The sequence below is a fragment of the Cololabis saira genome, chromosome 15 (genome assembly GCF_033807715.1).
Source record: "Cololabis saira isolate AMF1-May2022 chromosome 15, fColSai1.1, whole genome shotgun sequence".
Taxonomy (NCBI): domain Eukaryota; kingdom Metazoa; phylum Chordata; class Actinopteri; order Beloniformes; family Belonidae; genus Cololabis; species Cololabis saira.
Window position 1 is genome coordinate 40636824 of NC_084601.1, and position 21115 is coordinate 40657938.

The 21115-nt window shown below is 41.3% G+C and overlaps 3 protein-coding genes across 4 annotated transcripts in view; 1 reads left to right on the top strand and 2 right to left on the bottom strand.

Annotated features, from left to right (window-relative positions):
• Positions 1–978: 978 nt before the first annotated feature.
• LOC133460932 (protein FAM200A-like) lies at positions 979–4904 on the bottom strand. Its single transcript, XM_061741646.1, has 2 exons — positions 3066–4904; positions 979–1194 (listed from the first exon to the last, which is right to left on the bottom strand). The coding sequence occupies exons 1-2, from the start codon at positions 4902–4904 to the stop codon at positions 979–981; spliced, it is 2055 nt and encodes a 684-aa protein (XP_061597630.1).
• Positions 4905–9178: 4274 nt separating this feature from the next.
• Positions 9179–13038, bottom strand: si:ch73-193c12.2 (nucleolar protein 58). Of its 2 annotated transcripts, XM_061741546.1 has the most exons (4): positions 12747–13038; positions 12438–12531; positions 12042–12129; positions 11273–11960 (listed from the first exon to the last, which is right to left on the bottom strand). In XM_061741546.1, exons 1-4 carry the CDS (start codon positions 12931–12933, stop codon positions 11391–11393), a joined length of 939 nt encoding a protein of 312 aa, XP_061597530.1. In that variant the 5' UTR covers positions 12934–13038; the 3' UTR covers positions 11273–11390. The 2 variants fall into 2 exon arrangements, with proteins under 2 accessions (XP_061597529.1, XP_061597530.1); XM_061741545.1 differs by lacking the exons at positions 11273–11960; positions 12042–12129 and adding an exon at positions 9179–10101.
• A 183-nt stretch (positions 13039–13221) lies between these two features.
• The window catches only part of LOC133460760 (zinc finger protein 721-like), a 176691-nt gene continuing 168797 nt past the window's right edge, over positions 13222–21115 (top strand). The window contains exons 1-2 of the mRNA XM_061741523.1: positions 13222–13322; positions 14793–14891. Coding sequence (XP_061597507.1) covers positions 13302–13322; positions 14793–14891 — 120 coding nt within the window. The 5' untranslated portion in view covers positions 13222–13301. The remainder of the gene's footprint in view (positions 13323–14792; positions 14892–21115) is intronic.

A 21115-nucleotide genomic window follows, 5' to 3' on the forward strand; every position in this document is an offset into this window, starting at 1 on the left:
ACCGCAATATAGGCTACGCAATATAGGCTACGCAATATAGGCTACGCAATATAGGCTACGCAATATAGGATACAAAATATACGAAATATAAGCATTGTAATATAGTAGAACATCCATTGAATGCAATCCACCATCAGACATTTGAAAGTGAAAAGGTTTAACTGGAGACCAACAAATAAATAACCAAAGAATGCATCTGTTTCATGTCGGTTTCTTGGATTCAGCGTGTCGGACAGATCTCAGCCAGTACTCTCTCAGCGACTAATTGTTTTGAAAGATAGTCGCCTTACAATCAGCTCCGCGACTTAAGGCTGATTTATGGTTCCGTGTTACACCAACGCAGAGCCTACGGCGTAGGGTACGCAGCGGTTGAGTCGCCGCATACCCATGAACCCCATGAACCCTCGAGCACCCTGCGGGGGGTGTAGAGCTGGTCCAGTGTTCCACGACCGGGACGAAAACCGCATTGTTCCTCCTGAATCCAAGGTTCAACTATCAGACGTATTCTCCTCTCCAGTACGCTGGAGTAGACTTTCCCGGGGAGGCTGAGAAGTGTGATCCCCCTATAGTTGGAGCACAGTCTCTAGTCCCCCTTTTTAAAAAGAAGGACCACCACTCCGGTTTGCCACTCCAGCGGTACTGTCCCCTTCCTCCATGCAATGTGGCAGAGGCGTGTCAACTATAGAGGCCTGTCAGTATTTTCGGCAAAGGAAACGGCGCCAGCGACATCCGTCGTCACTTGTGTCCAGCTGGTATCAGACCGGGAACAGCGCCACTCGCGGCCACAGCCAGAACTGCAGGTCGCGTACGCGTTCACTGTCTTTTTGAGAACGTGCACGTCCACGCGCCAAATGAACGCAGGATACGCGTGACGACAACGACGCGTACGCGTTCTGAACTGCAAGTAGAACTGAGCCCTAACTGATGACGGTTGGATTCTTCCTGATGTTGGTCCTCAAAGGCCTTCAAAAAAGCAGCTCAGCGTGAAGTCAAGACACTAAACTGTGGTGTTTGTTTCAAGATAACGGAGCCTGGAAGCAGGTTTATCTTCCTCTTCCTCAGCTTGGAGTCGTTGAGCTCCTCCTTGACGGTAATCTCCTGCTTGGGCGGCAGAAGTTCCAGCTCCCTCTCCTTGGCTTCTCTCAGCAGCTGCTCGGCGGTGATCTGCACCTCGGCAGGAGCTTCGTTCTTCACCTGAAACACCACAAACACTCTGAAATATCTCTGCAGGAGCTTTGTTCTTCACCTGAAACACCACAAACACCCTGAAATATCTCTGCAGGAGCTTCGTTCTTCACCTGAAACACCACAAACACCCTGAAATATCTCTGCAGGAGCTTCGTTCTTCACCTGAAACACCACAAACACCCTGAAATATCTCTGCAGGAGCTTTGTTCTTCACCTGAAACACCACAAACACCCTGAAATATCTCTGCAGGAGCTTTGTTCTTCACCTGAAACACCACAAACACCCTGAAATATCTCTGCAGGAGCTTTGTTCTTCACCTGAAACACCACAAACACCCTGAAATCTTTCTCCACCCACTTTTATGCTCCCTGTGTCTTTTCAGGATCCAAAGAATTGAAAGGACAATCAGGATCTTGTGTTTCATGCCGTCATCCTGAGTCAAAAAAAGCAGTAGTGCCAAGTAATGTAGCAAAAACAAAGCTGGAGTTATGATGGGAGACATTCCTTGGTTTGAGGATTTGAAACACTTAGGGCCTGACACAGGTTAAACATCATGACCGAATCCGCTCCGACCCGCTGTGTCAGGTACGGTGCGCGTCGCCGCGTAGCCTAAGCCGTCGGTTCTGCGTTGGTGTGACGCGGAACCATAAATCAGCCTTTAGTGTGCGCTCTGTGCGCTGTTCTGAACACTTCTCTTCTTTCGGCCATATGATGGTCTCGTCTGTCACACATTTACTGTCAGTGTTTGCTATATAATATATAATATTTGCAATATACTGTGGACATCTGAATAAAAACTTAACTCATAAAATAGATGAATCAAAGCGCTCTCCAGCTCTGTGTCTGATGTCTTTTTCTCCTCAGATCATGCCGAGCACCGCCGGGTCACGCTAACCCGACCAATTCAATATTACAATCAAATTCAGTCCTGCGCTCGCAAACCTTAAGACCCGCAACACCTCATTTAAATACTGCTGTTTGCACCTGTTATCAATCGTGCACGCAATCTTAGTTGATCACCCGCAAACCACACGCAAACAGCACGCGCAAACTTTTTCAGTGCACACGCAATTTAGTACTCTTTATTTAGGATCTTAGTAAATCGGGCCCTTAGCGCCGCTCCTTTTAAGAGTTCCACCTCCGACCAAACGGGACAGCTAATCACAACAATGTTCATGCTGCTGCTGTAAGACAACGGAAACCTCCAACCTCAGTATGTGTTATATGTCCTTGAATAATGTTTGATGGGTGATGTTTGATAATATCCTTGAATAATGTTTGAGGTTTTTTATCTGTGCTGTATTTATTTGTTCCAAGGGACTGCAGACGCAAATTATCCTAAGGCTAACTCTGGTGCAATGCATCACATGTTTACATTTATGTTTTTAATTGCACATGGTCCCTCTCAAATAAGATTTAAGTAATTAAGTAAACTCTCTGGTCCTGGTCTGGGTTTAGGGCATTGGTCGGCAACTGGCGGCCCGCGGGCCAAAATTGGCCCGCCTCCAATAATATCTGGCCCGCCAGATGACATTGAAAATCTGATAAATATTTTTTTTAATTTTTAATTATTTTTTTTTTTATTATTATTTACTATCACAAAAACGACAATTTCATAGAGAATTCAAAGCCTTTATTTAGAAAAGATAAAATAAACGTAGAATCTTCTTGATTCCGGACGCACACCGGCTTGTGGTGGGAACGTGGGACGTATGCGCTTCTGAAATTACAGAGCAAAAAAAAGAAAAGGAGAAAGCGAAAATAAATTACTATTTAAATAAAATAAAGCAACAATGAATATATCTAATAAAAACAGTAATGGCAGTCTTAAAAGATTACTCACTTAATGGGAAAACTGGCATCTCCCTTCAGTCACGATCTTTTGGATGTCTGGAGATATGGATGTGACTTTAACCCGCAAGCAGTTCTCCAGATTTTTGTGCGTCAGGCGGTTCCTCTCCTGCGTCTTAATGGCATTCATAGACGAAAAGGCCGACTCGCATGTGTAGGTGGAGGGAAACATCGTCAGCACATAAAATGCGAGTTTTTTGATCCAGCTGTACTCATCTGAGCATGTCATCCAAAAGTAATCCACGGATTGCGCACTTTTGAGCGCATCACTGACCAGGGAGGTTGCTTGGAAATCAATAAGCTCCATTTGAAATGCGGCCTCATCCAACAATGGGATGGTTTCTTTAGCCAGGGAGGAGAAATCCGCACTTCGGACAGTGAGAGGGTCACGGACAAAAGCGACGATGTCCCTCGGGATGGAGTAGTCATCAAACCTGGACTTGAAGTTGGCCCGTAGCTGTTTGATGAAATCCACCATCAGTCCTGTCACTTCTCCCCGCACCTGTGATTTTAGTGTAGTGAAGTGCAGGAGCCTGCCAGTTGATAGGTCTGAATGGAACAACTCCAGTTTCCTGGTGAATGATTCCATCTTTTCAACCATGTCCACTATGGTTTTGCCTCTCCCCTGTAGCTGCAGGTTAAGCTGGTTCAGATGGCCAAAAATATCTGTTAAAAATGCTACATTGGACATGGACATTTCATCTTGGAGAAAGGCAAGGTGGTCGTCTGCAGCTCGCATCTTGCTTAATCTGAGGAAAGCCTTTACCTCATCCAGTAGCGCACAGAAGCGCTCCAGCGCTTTGCCTTTACTCAACCAGCGCACGTCGTTGTGGAGCAGCAGGTCATCGTGAGTGGCATCCTCTGATTCAGACACAAGCTGTCGGAAAAGACGGTGCTGAGTGCTTGATGTACCCCTGATAAAATTAATGATGCGCATCACTTTATCCATGACCCCCTTTAGCTCACCACTGAGCCTGGCGCACAGGACACTCTGGTGAATGAGGCAATGCAATCCGTGCGTTTGGGGCGCGATCTCCTTCAGTCTGCTCACCAGACCTCTGTGCTTTCCAAGCATGGCCGGTGCCCCGTCTGTCACGATGAGGTTGATTTTCTCAAAGGACAATGAATGCAGCCTGAAGACTTCCTCCAGTTTGTTAAATATAATTTCTCCGGTGGTGTTCCCCTCTAATGGAATTAAAGACAGCAACTCCTCCCTGAACTCCTTCCCATCAAAATATCTCACATAGACACACATCTGGCTTACATCTGTGTTGTCTGTGCTCTCATCAATGGCCAGAGAAAAGTAATTGGCCTGACTCAGACCACTGAAAATGACTCCATGCACAGCATCCGACAGTGCGTCTATGCGCCGGGTAGCGGACCTCGCAGAGAGAGGCACCTGTTTCACCGAGGCAATCACGCCATCCATTGACTTATCAGTAGCCAGCTCCTCCAAAACTGCCACCATTACCTCTTTAAAAATCTCTGCGTCAGTGAATGGTCTGTTGTGCCGGGCGAGCACCCATGCTGCTTTAAGGGACGCACTTGTCACTTTTTGTTGCGCTGTGAGGCCTCGTACCAGGATCTTGCTGCTGTGCGCATAACTGGCTGTCAGCGCTTCAAGTTTGTGCCTCCTTGTCCCTGTCTGGAGCGGATAGGCCACTTTGAAGGTGCCATGCTTTGTGTCGTGGTGCCGTCGGATGTTGTATTCTTTGCAAACTGCAACAACTTCGTTGCAGATGAGACACACAGGCTTGGCATTTATAAACTCAGGTAGGATGAAAGCATACTTCTCTTTCCACTCTTCTTTGTACGTCCTACCCTCGCTGTCAACTTTCCTCTTCAATGCTTTGGACAGTGACATTTTGTCTTACTAACTAGCAATGGTTGCTAATGTCTCTGTGCGTTCCCGCGACGAGTAGGTGCTTTTCACGGCAGATGTGCTGAACACCTGTGTGTCAGTATCATGGATCTATTAATAGTATCAGCGCTGACAGACTGCAGCTTCACCTGATTTATGGTTCCGCGTTAAAACGACGGCGTAGCCGACGCGTAGGGTCGCGGTGCGGTGTGCGTCGCCGCGTACTCTACGCCGTCGGCTCTGCGTTGGTGTGACGCGGAACCATAAATCAGCCTTCACCGGGAGCGAGGGCTCGCTGGGTTGATGTTGATCCAGGACCAAACTTGTTAAGGAGCATCAAACTCACTCTTATCTACGCGGAAATAACGCTAAAATATAAAGAAGGCTTCCCAAAGTGTGATCTATGGTGAAATAGGAAAATTAAGATGTGCAACTCTTTTAAAGGTGAGACATGCATTTAATTGACTTCATGGCGCCAGCCTTGGCGTTTATTATTACGCAAATGTGGAATGTTTGGGTCTGTCTAATTTCGTCAAATTAAATTTGGAGATTCACCGTTCACATTTTTATGTGTATGCGTTGTATGAGAGAGAGATGGAGAGGGCGAGGGAGGGAGGGAAAGACGTGGCCTGTACGTCGTTGTTTTTTGTTTTTTTTTGCAGTTTGGGTGCACAATACACTTGTGTGTGTGTGTATTAAAAAGAGATTTTGCAGTATGTTGTGTAATTGAAACTGGTTTGCTGTGATCGTTGATGGCAAATTCATATTAAGCATTTACATCATATTGCGTTCTTGAACGGCAGTTTGTGCCCCCCCGCTGGTTATTATGTGCCCCCCAATTAGATCTGTTCTGCCGCAGACTCTGATTATCACCAAGTTACTAATGGTTTCATAACGCAGCCACAGAGTAGCGCTAAAGCAGTAATTTAACACACTAATAACAGTCTGTAGCAAATTCAAGTTACTTTATTTAAACTAATGACTTTCTTAAATTACCTTTTTGTACAAGATATAATAGTATAATAATACTAGTAGCCTATAGATAAGTGGGAAAAAGTTTTGTTTAGTAGAAAAAAAACATGTTTCGCCTGATTGATGTAATGTTCTGGCCCGCCATTCAGTTGCTCCGAAAAAATTTGGCCCGAGGCCAAACTTACTTGCCGACCCCTGGTTTAGGGGGTCTTGACTCCAAGTTTACCGACGACTGATATGTTTTCTATCCTGTTGACTGCACATTAGTGCCCCCCCCACCAACTTTGAAACATGTTTTCTCCAGATTTCAGGCAGAAGAACCCGGATGTGATCAAAGTTCTGCTGAAACAAAAACTAACCAAACTAAACTAAACTCTGCCAGAAGTCTGGATTAGGGTCGCCACCCGCCCCGTAAAATACGGAATTGTCCTTTATTTGAGAAAAAAGTGTTGCGTCCCGTATTGAACTAATACGGAACGTGATTCGTCCCGTATTTTCATTAACGCCCAGTCTGTCACACACACATCAACACTAAATTTAACAATAATCAACTAAATAAAACACAGGAAACATTAAGGCCAGCAAAATCTTTGTGGCGGGACAACAGGACCTGCTGCGTCTGTGCCAGATCTTTATATATTATTATTATTATTATTATTATTATTATTATTATTATTATTATTATTATTATATACGTGTGTGCCAGACACCTCCAGGTCGGGGTTGGGAATTAAAAGTTGCGTTCCGTATTGAACCAATACGGACATTTATTATGCTCTTATTTATTGATGTCATAATATACAGATGAAGGTTGGAACATTTGAATATATTGCAAAACGTCATTCGTAGTAAATTTAACTAAAGGTGAAACAAATATATTATTTCCCACTACATTCAAAGTGAGATAATTCAAGCCTTTATTTGTTATAATTTTGGTGATTATGACTGACAGTTTATGAAAACCCCAAATAAAAAATAAATTAGAGAATAATTTATGAAATCATTAAACAATTCCACCATCAAAATTATAACAAATAAAGGTTTAACATATCTTGCTTTGCATGTAATAGGACTAGGTAATATATTAGTTTTAAGTTGAATTATTGAAATAAATTAACTTTTACACCATATTCTAGTTGAATTATTGAAATAAATTAACTTTTACACCATATTCTAGTTGAATGATTGAAATAAATTCGTTTTTACACAATATTCTAGTTGAATTATTGAAATAAATGAACTTTTACACCATATTCTAGTTGAATTATTGAAATAAATTTACTTTTACACCATATTCTAGTTGAATTATTGAAATAAATTTACTTTTACACCATATTCTAGTTGAATTATTGAAATAAATTTACTTTTACACCATATTCTAGTTGAATTATTGAAATAAATTAACTTTTACACCATATTCTAGTTGAATTATTGAAATAAATTAACTTTTACACCATATTCTAGTTGAATTATTGAAATAAATTAACTTTTACACCATATTCTAGTTGAATTATTGAAATAAATTAACTTTTACACCATATTCTAGTTGAATTATTGAAATAAATTAACTTTTACACCATATTCTAGTTGGATTATTGAAATAAATGAACTTTTACACCATATTCTTCACCTGTATATTCTACATCTGGGCTGATGTGGACATACATACATACATACATACATACATACATACATACATACATACATACATACATACATACATACATACATACATACATACATACATACATACATACATACATACATACATACATACATACATACATACATACATACATAGGAGGATATTTCAGTTACTATATGGTTTTTCTGTCTATACAGTCATGAAAGTTCAACGCTATTAAAGCACTTTAAACTTTAAATCAAAGCATTTAGTTTTTTCATATAAAATAAACACATTTTTATGCAGTTTAGAAGTTTTGGGGCTTTTTTTTTTGCTCCTGCGCTGCTGAAATCAGGGCGTCCCTTATTTCTATTTGTGAAAGGTGGAAACCCTAGTGTGGATTAAACTAATTAAACTGAATAAATACATCAATAAGAACTTATTCCACTAATTCATATGAATGTGAGCCCGACACCAGCCCCAGTTTGACACAGAAACAGTTTAAAACGCTAAGACTTCATGACTAAAACCCGTACCCTGTCCAAACCCTGCTTAGCTTAGCTTAGCTTAGCTTAGCTTAGCTTAGCTTAGCTTCCCTAAGCTCCGGGTTTCGTACCTTCGCCACCTCGGGGATCCGCTGCTTCCCTGCCGCGGTGGACGCCATGATCCTCGGTGTGTCGGGGGTTCGAGCCCCGGAATATCAAACCTGAGCGGGTCAAACAGCAGCTTTTAACGATACATGGGGTGCGTCCGAAATCGCATACTAAATAGTATGTACTAAAAAGTATGCTTAAATTTGGCACACTTTTGAGTAAATATCAGTAGTGTGCATTAATTCGGACGTACTATTAAGTGCGCATACGTCACTTCCTGCCGTAGGGAGGTGGGAGTCGTTACCATGGTGTTACCATGGTAACCTGTCAACGGTAGCAGCTCTCCGCTCCGCTCCGCCAGAGACGTTCTGAACTGCTAGATAACGTTCTATAAACTTTGGCTCCACTCTCGCTTGTCGTTTATCCTGGCCCAAAAAAAAGATGGATATTCCCCTGCGCAATGTGTTGTTGAGGAGAAACAGAAGGCGGCGGCTGAACAGACGTCGGGACTCCGACAGGGAACTGCATCGCCAGGTCCTCCTCTATTTAGAGGAAAAGGCAAGCATAACACTTTTTTTTTTACTTCTCAGGGAATATGAGTTACGAAGTTCTATTAAATATGCTATACATAAAAAAAATGTAATACATTTATTTTAAAGATATAAATATAAAATAGAATAGCTGACCTCCTCATGTGATGTTATTAGGGCCAGAGCACTGACAGTGCGAAGGCCCTATTGTACCTGTAGTTTATATTTGACATGTCTACTCATTAAATTAGACACATTTGCAATACACTGAAATATACTTGGGTAATTTGATGGTTAGTTTAGGCTATTTAAAAACATTATCTGACAGAATATATATTTTGGTATGAACCATTTTTTGCAGTAACCCAAAGCAGCATACTAAGCATGACCATTTATAAGCAACTGTATACCTATAGCCTACTTTTGTGCCTTGCAAAGTGATAAAAAAATAATATTACATTTTTAAAAAGAAAATACACCAATAACTCTTATTTCTTTATTTGATTTATTTTTATTTCAGAACATGAATCCAACGGTGTACTGCCAGCTGAACACCACAGTGCCCATCATAAGGCAGTATTTGGATGATCTGGTGGACCTGCGCCCCAACCTCAGGCTCTCGAGACCCTCCATCACTGCCTTGGTTGCTGCCCTCGAGCTGGAGTCAGCGCATGGTTGGGCCAAGGATATTGAGGTCCTTTTATTTTTATATTGGCTGGCTCATGCTGCGTCATACAGGGTTGTGTCAACTGCCTTTGACATCCCCAGATCCACCGTCCATGACATCGTCCACAGGGTGAGCAAAGCTGTCCTGAGCATTCTGGGCAGAGTAATCCACTTCCCCAGAGGTGACCACCAGCTGGAGGAAGTCAGCTCTGGATTCACTCACCTGGCTGGATCCGACATGTTCAGTGTGGTTGTGGGGGCAATTGATGGCTGCCACATCAGGATAAAGCCTCCTGCTGGTAACAACCAATGCTACCTGAACAGGAAGCTCTTCCACTCTGTACAGCTGCAGGCCATCTGCAACCATCAGGGGCGCTTCCTGGATATCTTTGTGGGTTTCCCAGGGTCTGTCCATGATGCTCGGGTGCTTAAAAACAGCCCGGTATATGTCAGGCAGCTCTATCCACCAGAGGGGAAGTGCATACTGGGAGATGGAGGTTACCCCTGCCTGGCTTCCCCCATCTGCCTGATTACACCTTACCGAGAGCCTGTGCAGAACCCTGTACAGGCTCGGTTCAACCAAAGGCACTCCCGGGCACGGAGCATCATAGAAAGGGCCTTTGGTATGATGAAAAGCCGTTGGCGGAGTATCTTTTTTAAGGCCCTTGAGGTTAGTCCAACCTTCTCTGCAGAGGTTGTTGCCTGCTGTGCCATCCTGCACAACATCTGCCTGGATAATGGAGACATGATGGAGGAGCAGGACATGCAGCCCCCTGATGAGGACCCTGGAGCATCTGGGTGTGCCGAGTTGTCCTCTGGAGAATCAGTCAGAGACATGCTGTCAGCCGCTGTCTCAGCTCCAGTAGTTGCAGTGCAAGCTCTGCAACAGCACGATTACATGTAAATATTAATGTTAATCAATAATTATAATAGACTAATCAATCAATGTAAATATGTGTATAATAGTTTATAATAGTTATAATATAGTAGTTAGTATTTGGAATGTATAGTCAACATTTATTTCATCAAACATGATTTTGTTCTAATTTTTTTATTCAATTCAATCTGTTCATTGTTCATCTTTATTTTTACCTCACAGTAATATTATTCTTGATAGTTGTTGATATATTGCAGAGATCAGTTTGGGATTGTTATAAAGGGCTACAGGGTATTATTGTCATTGTTATCATAATCAACATCTTCTTTATTATTAACAATATTATTAGCATATTATACTATATTTTGATTCTAGTGAATGACTGATTTAATAAAACTTATGTTACTTGTAATTGCTGTGGCGTATGGTGTTCAACCTTTGCCTATTGTATTATTTTATCCCCTGAGGTATTTTTTAGATGCCAGCTGTTGTGCTTCTTCATGCAAGTTAATAATGATCCAAAATGTGTTATAATAACACCATTTAATATTAACCTTTCTATCATCCTCCTATCATACAAACAACTTCAATTCTCCCATGTTTCTATAGAATATTCACTATAATTACTATATTATTTTTTTTTAAATTAATTGTATTAAAGGCAGGGCCTTTTGAAAAGTTAAACTGGTTTGGGTTGCTACTGTAGATATGGAAAAATCAGGCCAGAAGAGAGGATCTACAGTTCTGGTTATTAATGGCAGGTACTTTGATGAGGTTCACACCACAGACTGTGCCGGCAAGTGGTCTAAAGGGAAATAAGCTCTTTAAGTCAAAATGTAGGCTATGTAGATGCAAATGCAACAGGCACACTTGACTTGTTACCAGAAAACTAGTAATACAAGTTGAAAAGAAAGAAGAGTGAACTACACTGAAACTGTAATAATTCATGGGTTAAGAGAATCATTCATTTAGTCACTGTACCAAATAAACCTATGAGTAAAAATTAGATAAATGAGTTTATTTCTCATGCTGAGTTTGTACAAATAAAAATATTACTAATAAAGACCATAACTCTGAATCTTAAATCAATAATTTTTACTGAACTCTATACAAAATACAACTGATGAAGACAACGAATGACAATGAAAACATTCTGAACTATTTACACTTTTGATTTTTATCTATTAATTCCTATTTACAAAATGTACAAATTTAATTTATTCACATCTATTTTTTTGCAATTATTTCCATAATTTTAATAATTCGCTCCTCTCTCTCCTTTGTCTCCTTATCTCTTCTATCCTCTCTCTCCATTCTCTCCTTTTCTCTTCTCTCCTCTCTCTCAATTTGTTCCCTCTCTCTCCTCTCCTCTTTGTCCAGTCTCTCCTGTTCTCGTTTCTCTTCTCGTTCCAATCTCCTCCTCTCTCTTGCTTCTTCTCTCTCCACTGCTTCCTTCTCTCTTCTTTCTTCTCTTTCTGCCAATTCTCTCGTCATCCTTTCCTCTCTCTTCTGCACCTCCATCTCTTGCTCATCCCTTTTCTCCTCCAACTCCCTGAAATACTGGAGGAGGTCTATCCTCCTCCTCCTCCGTACAGGGGTCTCAACCTCCTCCCTGCTGTCAGTAGTGGAGGGTGGAGAGGATACAGCAGCATCTGTGTTGGCGGAGGCGATGAGGATAGGTGGAGTAATGGAGGGCCTGTCCCCAAGCGCCTCATCCATGGCCCTGAACCATTTCCAGGATGCTGCTGTATCCTCACCACCCTCTGTGCTGACACCCGTGGGGGGACACTTCAATTCCTATAAAAGCAAATATCAAACATGAAAATTAGCTCTTCTAGACCTCACTGTTGTAACTACTATTTGACCAACATAACTTACTTTGTACTTTTGTTTTAAATTTTCCCATTTTTTTTTCACCCAGGCAGGGGTGAGGACTCCCTGCAGGGCAGTCTCTTTCAAGAAAGTCCTGAAGGAAACACAATAATGTGCAAAGGTATCATAATTATTATGGACCAGAGTTATATTCTACATTAGACAGTCTTGACCATTAGAGAAATAACAGCTGTAACAGGAGTCTCGTGTTGCCCTAATTCGTGAAATGTCTTATCAAGATCACACAAGAAAGAGCAGGGCACATGAGTGATCATGTCAAAATGAAGACTTTCAGGCCACTTAGATTTAAATCTAAGACCTAATAGTTAACCAAATTAAACCGAATTCTCTGTGAAGATCATACGGAACCCTGGCATACAGTAGCTGCTTCATTGAACTTACTCAAATCCTTTCACAGCAGCGTTGCGTTTGCCGGAGAACAGGCTGTTGTTGGCTGCTCTCCAGCGGATCAGCTGCTCCGTCTTCTCATCCGTCCCTGGCACATCAAAACAATTCACGTGATAGTATTTCACTAACAGAGGAAAGTATCGCCCATAAAATAAATAACATTAACACTAGTTATCATTGGCTGCCTGTAGGTAGCTCATTCGTAAGCTTTGCAAATACATCTACCTACACAATAATGTGATAAATGATGCACCTGGTTAATATCTTATGGAAACCAAAGCGAAATCACACCTAATTACTCACATTTGAATTGTAGCGTGATGCTGCAACTTTCCTCGGCTCCGGCACACGCCCCCTCCATCTTGTTGCTCTGCGCAGCCGAAGGTGCGCGCGCAGCAACCAAACGCCGCTGCATTGCATTGTGGGAAATTTCTGCTCGGGTAGTGTCCATCGATGCGCACTCAAAAGATTCTCCGGAATGAGTATGCATGATGCGCACTATTTAGTACGTTCTAACGTTTCGGACGCACTAAAAAATCTCGCATACTCATTTTGCATACTAAATAGGGTGCAAGTATGCGATTTCGGACGCACCCATGGTGGTCTTTATATCTATATCTTTATATATTTATATCTATGTATCGCAGCAGCTCCACGGGGCGTCCTAGTTTATATGTCTATGGTTTGTAGAGCAACATTTGCTAATAAAGTTTTTTAAATAAAGGCTCCATAACCCGGAAGTGCTGCCGCCATGATTTCCAACGGAGTCCTATGGAAGCGTCGCCTCTGTTTTATCCACTGCTCTGGTTCAGACCAGAGAAACTCCCGTTACACTGAAGATTGGAACATTCTGGAAGAATGCAAACGGACCCGGACCAGGTACGTTTTTGTTTGAAACCTTTAAGGTTTATTTTGTGTTTCTAACAATGTTGCAAGTGTTGAGCCGCAGCCACGTGTTGAACATGGTAAAGGTGTAACTTCAACTCTGAGGTCTAACATCAACTGTAAGACCACATTGTCTTCCAGTTGACCACATGGCCCCAAACAAAGAAACCGAGACAATGACCCGTCTGGTTTCAAACAGAGCACCAGCATCACTCATACGTAGTTTTTGAAAACTTAATCTACACTTATTTTTTATGCCATCTTCTTCCTTCAGGATTATTTTGTAACCCAAACCATATTCATCACCAAGAGCTAGAGAACTTTTATTTATTTTTTTGTTTTATTTTTATTTTGTACATGTAAAAAACAACAATTAAAGAGAAAATAAGATAACAAAACAAAGATACTTTTAACACTTACTATCTTAATTTACATGTGCAAAAAGCAGTAGGAAGAAGTGTTACATATTTAATTCTATACCCCCATTCACTAATAATTTATTAACGTGTTAATACATTTTGAGTAGCAGTTGAGTATTTGTATATATTTGTACACACATGCCAATATAAATATTTATATAAATATACTTATTTTCACCATACTATCTCTATATTAACTCCATCTGCTCTATATCTACCGGTATGTATGTATGTCTACTTACACACGTATTCACACACATACATTTTATATATATATATATATATATATATATATATATATATATATATATATATATATATATATATATATATATATATATATATATATATATATATACACACACACACACACACATAGAATTATATTATATATATATATACACACACACCCATACATACATGTATGTATGGGTGTGTGTGTATATGTTTATATATATATATATATATAATTTCACTCTTATAATTAGCAGCCCATTTCTGTACATAAATATAAACCAGTCTACCCAGTAGTGTTATATCAGGCCCCTAAAGGCGCTAAACCCCTTCCTCTTTGTACCTTGTGAAAATCATGTTTTTATATTTGTTTTTAAACTGGTTTAATGCTCACTGGTGTCCGTGCACTCAGTAAGCTCTGGCGACTGTTTACCTTTGGAGAATACGCACGTAATAATAAATTAAACTTGTAATGCACTTTACATTCAATGAATCTCAAAGTGCTACACTTAAACTATTAATCATTCATACACATTCTCAACAGTGGTGGTAGCTACGTTTTGTAGCCACAGCTGCCCTGCAGACTGATGGAAGCGTGGCTGCCATACTGCACCAAACAGCCCCTCCGACCACCACCAACATTCATACACATTTAAACACTGATTGCATTGGCTGACAGGAATTATCGACCCTTCTTTTAAAAGTTTACAGTCAATAGAAGAGAGAGGCGGTCTCCAAAATAAATCAGACCAAGCTTTCCGGGGAAGAAAGACGGCCGGCTCCTTCCTGACGTTTCAATTCTGCTTCCCAGGTTTCCAGAGGAGAGTTAGGAGGATTCAACTCCGTGAGGCAAAGCTCCAATCTTGTTGCAGCGGTCTCAGGACCTGAGGCCCGTAACACTGACACCAAGGTAAGGTCCAAGAGACACCGGCCATCAGCAGGCCCACAGAGCCAGGGGGGGCAGATCTAGAAATGGAGGACATCACCACCACATTTTTGTTCTTTATCAATTTTGATTTATTTCAATTATCAATGTTAACAAACACATTTAAGACGAATTCCTCAGATCCACGGATTAGGAAAGATCCTTTCAAATAGAAAATAATAATGGCAATAATGATAATACTAAAGAGGATAAAACAAATTGATATAAAAAAAAACTACATAATAACCATTCAGAAAGATCTAACAGATCCTGTGCACAGTTATGTAGAGTCACTTCTTTCCTTATATGACAACCATTTTCCCCAGTTTGTTACAAAGAGATCTTTCATTTTCAACTTGTATGTGAGATGTTCCATCACCAGTATTTCATCTATAATTGACATGCATTGTTTGCTACTGGGGGGATCAGACTTGAGCCGGTTTTTGGTAATGGCCTTCTTCCCAGCCACTAGGAGAAACTTGACCAGATATCTGTCTCCAACATATACCCATCCATCCAAATGTCCAAGGTACAGAGTAAGACAGGATCACATATCCCAGTACATAACAGAGAACTGAGTGAACATTCCCCCAGAAGGGCTGTACATTCATACATTTCCAAAATATGTGTGTGTGATCTGGATCCATGTGGTTACACAATCTCCAGCATGGTTGGTGAGTATTTATCTGTTTAGCTCTGATTTTAGGTGTGATAAAATATCAAATTAAGTTCTTCCAATTAAATTCTCTCCATCTCAGAGACTGTGTAGTATTTTGGATTGTTTTCCACAAATCATACCATTTGCCCTCTGGAATCTCTTCACCCAGCTCCCTTTCCCACTTTGCTTTAACATACAATGTTGATTTTATTCTGGAGTCCATTAAGCAGCCATATAAAACAGATGGCATGGCTATATGCCCTAGCCAGTAGTTTTATGATAGGATGTATTTTATACTCATATTTTTGATATAATAGTCCCTCATTTGCAGGTATCTAAATAAGTCCTGATTAGTTAGATCGTGTGCATTTTTTAGTCCCTGGAAGCTTTTCATTTCACCCTTTTTAATAGTTGTGCACATGGCTGTAATTCCTTCTGCCCACTGTTTAAATCTCCCATCAAGTTTTCTTGGTATAAATTTATCGTCAAATACAATCCATTTTAGCAATCCTATTTCCTTACCAAATTTTAATTGTTTCACCAAGGAATACCATGTTTCTAAAGTGAATGAAATCACTGGGTTAAAATTATGTTCTCCTCTTATGTGGCTGGGGGTCTCTATGTCCCCAATATTCGTTTGAATTGTGTTTTTGGGTATGGGGATTTCAATATCTTTCCATCGAGCTACATACCCCTTATCACACCAGCTGATTAGATGACGCAGTTGAGCGAATGAAAAGACTCTTTTAGGTTTGGGAGTGCCATTCCCCCTTTGTCTTTAGACAATTATAAAGTGGTATAGCGTATTATGGGTCGTTTGCCTCCCCACACGAACCTTAATATGCATTTATCCCATTTGTTAAATTGTTCTTTCGATATCACAAACCGTAAAGATAAGAACACTTATAGCAAACGTGGCAGGATGTTCATTTTAACCACATTTATCCTATCAATTAATCCCAGTGGATAGGTGATCCATCTATTAATGTCTTAATGTGTTCATAGTTGCTTCTATATAATTTAGAAAGGTCTTTAGTCACATTTATGCCCAAATACTTAATTGATTTAGCTTCCCAGTTTATCTGCCATTCCCTCAGTTCATGATTAGGCGAGCAATTAAACATGAGAAGTTAGGTTTTAAGTATATTTACTAGGGCTGCAACTAACGACTATTTTAATAGTCGACTAGTCACCGACTATTGAAACGATTAGTCGACTAATCGGATAATTAGTAATTTTTTTTAAAATTTAGCATGAGGTTGCATTAATTATGTGGCAAATGATAATAAACACAAGAAAGATGGCACTAGAGCCCTGATATAGCGGGACTGTTTTCTTCATCCTGCTCCCGCTGAATTTCTGACCATTACTGCCCGCAACGTGTGTTACACTCCCGCCCCTCCCGCAAAACTCTGAGACTTCATGCCTGCACGGCGCACAATAAAGATGCATTGATTTAGTGTCTTCTCCCGTCCCGCAAGAGAAAAGTCCAGAAAAATCTATCTGATTTAATGTTGATCAGTGTGGAGCTTGATGGATAATTGACAGTTCATACTAAGTTAGATGCAAATCCATCATTGTCATCACACAAGCTTTTTTCCGCCTTTCGCGCTGCATCAATTATGTGATTGAGGTTATAGCAACGAGAGTAACTGTGAGTGGCTCAAATAATACTAATAAATAACATTAAATAAACAAAGTTTAGAATGAAATGAATTAATTTAACAAATGAATCGCTTGGCCATTACATTGCTGTGGAGGGAGAGAATGTTTCTGACCGACTGCGGTCCCGTGCGTCTCTCTTCCAAGATGCGCCACAGACACTAAACGCAGTTTCTCCAAATATCCGACTTAATTTAATACTTTGTCAGGCATAACGTTAAAGCTTTCTTTTAAAGCCAAAATACGCTTAATATCTTACCAAGGCGAGTCCGTTTTGTTCAACACTCCGACGTGCTTTCTCTTCAAATGCATTACCGACGTGCTCCCGTGAAAAGCAACATCGGCTTTGCAAACCTTGCAAGTCATCTTTTTATTCGCCGTATTGAGGCTAAAATGCTCCCAAACTTTTAAAGTTTTATTTCCCGCAGCCGCTGAGACGCTGTTGTGCACGCGCTACTCTCAGCAGAGATTGTATTGAAATGTGACGCCTCACTCCGTTGGAAAAACACGTCTGGCGACAATTGTCGACAATGGAATTCATTGTCGACAATTTTGATTATCGATTTTTGTCGACAACGTCGACGAATCGTTGCAGCCCTAATATTGACTTTATAGCCTGAATATAAACCAAATCTTTCTAGAGTTTGTGTAAGCTGCTTGAATGAACAACTGGGTTTTTTTCAAATAAATCATAATATCATCTGCAAACAAACTTGTATGTTTTTGTTAATTTATATCTATGCCTTTTATTGAGGGGTCTTGTCTAACCATCTGGGCCAACGGCTCAATGTGAAGGGCAAACAGTGTTGGACTAAGGCAGCAGCTCTGTCTAGTTCCTCTTTCTAAGGTAAACCTTTCTGACAAAGAGCCATTGATTTTCAGTCTAGCTGTGGGTTTGTTATGTATAGACCTGATACACGGAATTGACCAATTATTAAATCCACATTTTTCCAGAGTTTAGTATAAAAATTCCCAATGAACTCTATCAAATCCTTTTTCTGCAAACTAATCAAGGCTGCTCCTATCTCATCTTTATGTATTTTATGTATAATGTGTAATGTTTTATTATTATCTTGCGTTTGTCTATCCATAACAAATCCACATTGATTCTTGTCTATCAAGTCTGGTACAATTGTTTGGAGTGTATTTGATATGATTTGAAGTGTACATTTTATAATCAACATTTAATACTGATATCGGTCTATAATTTTGGCAATAGTCGTTATCTTTTAGGGGCTTGGGAAGAAGTGTAATTATTGCTTCAGTCCAGGAGGGGGGGGGGGGGGGGGGGGGATTTTATTCACTCATAACCCAATTGAAAGTACTGTGGAGTAGTGGTGTTAGTTCTTCACTAAACTTTTTATACCACTCAGAGGGAAATCCATCGCTACCAGGTGCCTTATTTGATTTTAATTTGCCAATGTCTTTCCAAATTTCATTGTTATCCTTGTTGTTACTTGTTCATTTTGTTTTGTGCCTATTGAACGTAGGTCTAGGGATTTGAGGAAAGTTTTAATATTTTCCTGGTTCAAATCTGACGATTCAGTGTAGAGTTCCTTGTATAATCTTTAAAGATATTTTAAATTTCTTTTGGTTTATATTTGGGCTGATTTGTTTTGGGGTCATACATTTTATTGACTGTAATTTCTGCTTGTTGTTTTCCTAAACGTCTCGTCAATAACTTCATTGCTTTGGGACCTGATTCATAATAGTTCTGTTTTAAATTTCTTGCTTTCATTTCTATTTCATATTTGAGTTAGGAGGGGATGTTAGGAGGGGATGTTTTCTCCTCGCACGTCACGCACAGCTCTCCGGAGAGCTGAGGAGCTGCTCAGTGCAACACGCGTCCGCGTGCCGCCGAGCCTTTCTCTTCCAGAGCTGAGAAACGTCACCTAGTGTTGCTTAAATGTGGCCACATGAAATCAATCACTATCATCGAAACAAAGTCAAACAAGACTATATGACGTCATATTTCTAAAAGTAAGTGAAAGTAAAGGAGGAGAGGATGAAACATTGCAGTCCCTACACCTACAATTATTCTTAATATAAAGGTGCTCTAAAGGCCCCTCCTGAACAAGAATGTTTTAATGTAGATATATAGAAGGATCATACTGGTGTGATTGTATGCATCAAAGTGTTAATTCAAGGCTAAGGCAAAATATTGAGATATATATCATGTATCGTGACATGGCCTAAAAATATCAAGATATTAATAAAAGGCCATGTCGCCCAGCCCTAGTTGGTATGATGTTCCTTTTCTGAAATGCCGTGTTACTTTTACGCTAGATGTAATGGGACATGCACCTTCCAAAAAGCCTTCAACTTTTGTCTTTTCAGTCCACAGTGTATTTTCCCAAAAGTCTTGGGGATCATCAAGATGTTTTCTGTCAAAACTGAGACGAGCCTTTATGTTCTTTTTGCTCAGCAGTGGTTTTTGTCTTGGAACTCTGCCATTTTTGCCCCGTCTCTTTCTTATGGTGGAGTCATGAACAATGTCCTTAATTGAGGCAAGTGAGGCCTGCAGTTCTTTGGATGTTGTTCTGTGGTCTTTCTCTCTTGGATGAGTCGTTGCTGCGCTGTTGGGGTAATTTTGGTCAGCTGGCCACTTGGGAAGGTTCACCACTGTTCCATGTTTTTTGCCGTTTGTGGATAATGGCTCTCACTGTGGTTCGCTGGACTCCCAAAGCTTTAGAAATGGCTTTGTAACCTTTTCCAGACTTTACCACACATCGGACATGGTCGTCTGCAGTGTGGGGGCCCCGCAGGGAACGGTCCTGGCGCCGTTCCTCTTCACTCTCTACACTGCTGACTTCTCCTACAACTCACCAACCTGTCACCTACAAAACTTCTCTGATGACTCTGCTATCGTCGGCCTCATCACTGATGAAGATAGCGAGTACAGAGAGTACTGTCCCAGGACTTTGTGGACTGGTGCCTGCAGAACCACCTCCAGATCAACGCGGGGAAAACCAAAGAACTGGTGGTGGATTTCCGCAGGTGTAATAAACCCCCCCCCCCCCCCCGACACCGGTGAACATCCAGGGGAAGGACATTGAGATGGTGACATCTTATAAGTACCTGGGTGTTCACCTCAACAATAAACTGGACTGGACTACTAATTCCTCGGCACTCCACAAAAAAGGCCAGAGCAGACTCTATCTGCTCAGGAGACTGAGGGCTTTTGGTGTGCAGGAGAAACTCCTGAAAACTTTTTATGACACTGTGGTGGCATCAGCCATTTTTTTACGGAGTGGTCTGCTGGGGCAGCAACATCACAGCTGCAGACAGAAGGAGGCTGGACAAAACCATCAAAAGGGCCGGCTCTGTCGTGGGCTGCTCTCTGGACACAGTACAGGTGGTGGGAGAGAGGAGGATGATGGCTAAGCTGTCATCCATGATGGAGAAGGACTCCCACCCCATGAAGGACACCTTCAGAGCGCTGGAGAGCTCCTTCAGCGACAGGCTCCTTTGTGGATCTGGAGAAGGCATTTGACCGTGTCCCTCGTGCCATTCTGTGGGGAGTGCTCGGTGAGTATGGAGTCCGGGGCCCTCTACTAAGGGCTGTCCGGTCTCTGTATGATCGGAGCAGGAGTTTGGTTCGCATTGCCGGCAGTAGATCAGACTTGTTCCCAGTGCATGTTGGACTCCGGCAGGGCTGCCCTTTGTCACCGGTCCTGTTCATAATTTTTATGGACAGGATTTCTAGGCGCAGCCAGGGGCCGGAGGGGATCCGGTTTGGGAACCTCAGGATTTCATCTCTGCTTTTTGCAGATGACGTTGTCCTGTTGGCTTCATCGGACCGGGACCTTCAGCATCTGCTGGGGCGGTTTGAGGCCAAGTGCGACGCGGCAGGGATGAGAATCAGCACCTCCAAAACTGAGGCCATGGT

What these genes read in the sequence shown, in the direction of transcription:
- si:ch73-193c12.2 (XM_061741545.1), bottom strand. Translation starts at nt 12,933, where the DNA reads ATGCATACTCATTCCGGAGAATCTTTTGAGTGCGCATCGATGGACACT. An exon ending in CATCACGCTACAATTCAAAT is followed by an intron (nt 12,532 to 12,746) that starts GTGAGTAATTAG and finishes TTGATGTGCCAG; the next exon opens with GGACGGATGAGAAGACGGAG. An exon ending in GCTGCTGTGAAAGGATTTGA is followed by an intron (nt 10,102 to 12,437) that starts GTAAGTTCAATG and finishes CTGATTCTCCAG; the next exon opens with AGGACAACTCGGCACACCCA.
- LOC133460932 (XM_061741646.1), bottom strand. Translation starts at nt 4,904, where the DNA reads ATGTCACTGTCCAAAGCATTGAAGAGGAAAGTTGACAGCGAGGGTAGG. An exon ending in CTCCAGACATCCAAAAGATC is followed by an intron (nt 1,195 to 3,065) that starts GTGACTGAAGGG and finishes GTGGTGTTTCAG; the next exon opens with GTGAAGAACGAAGCTCCTGC.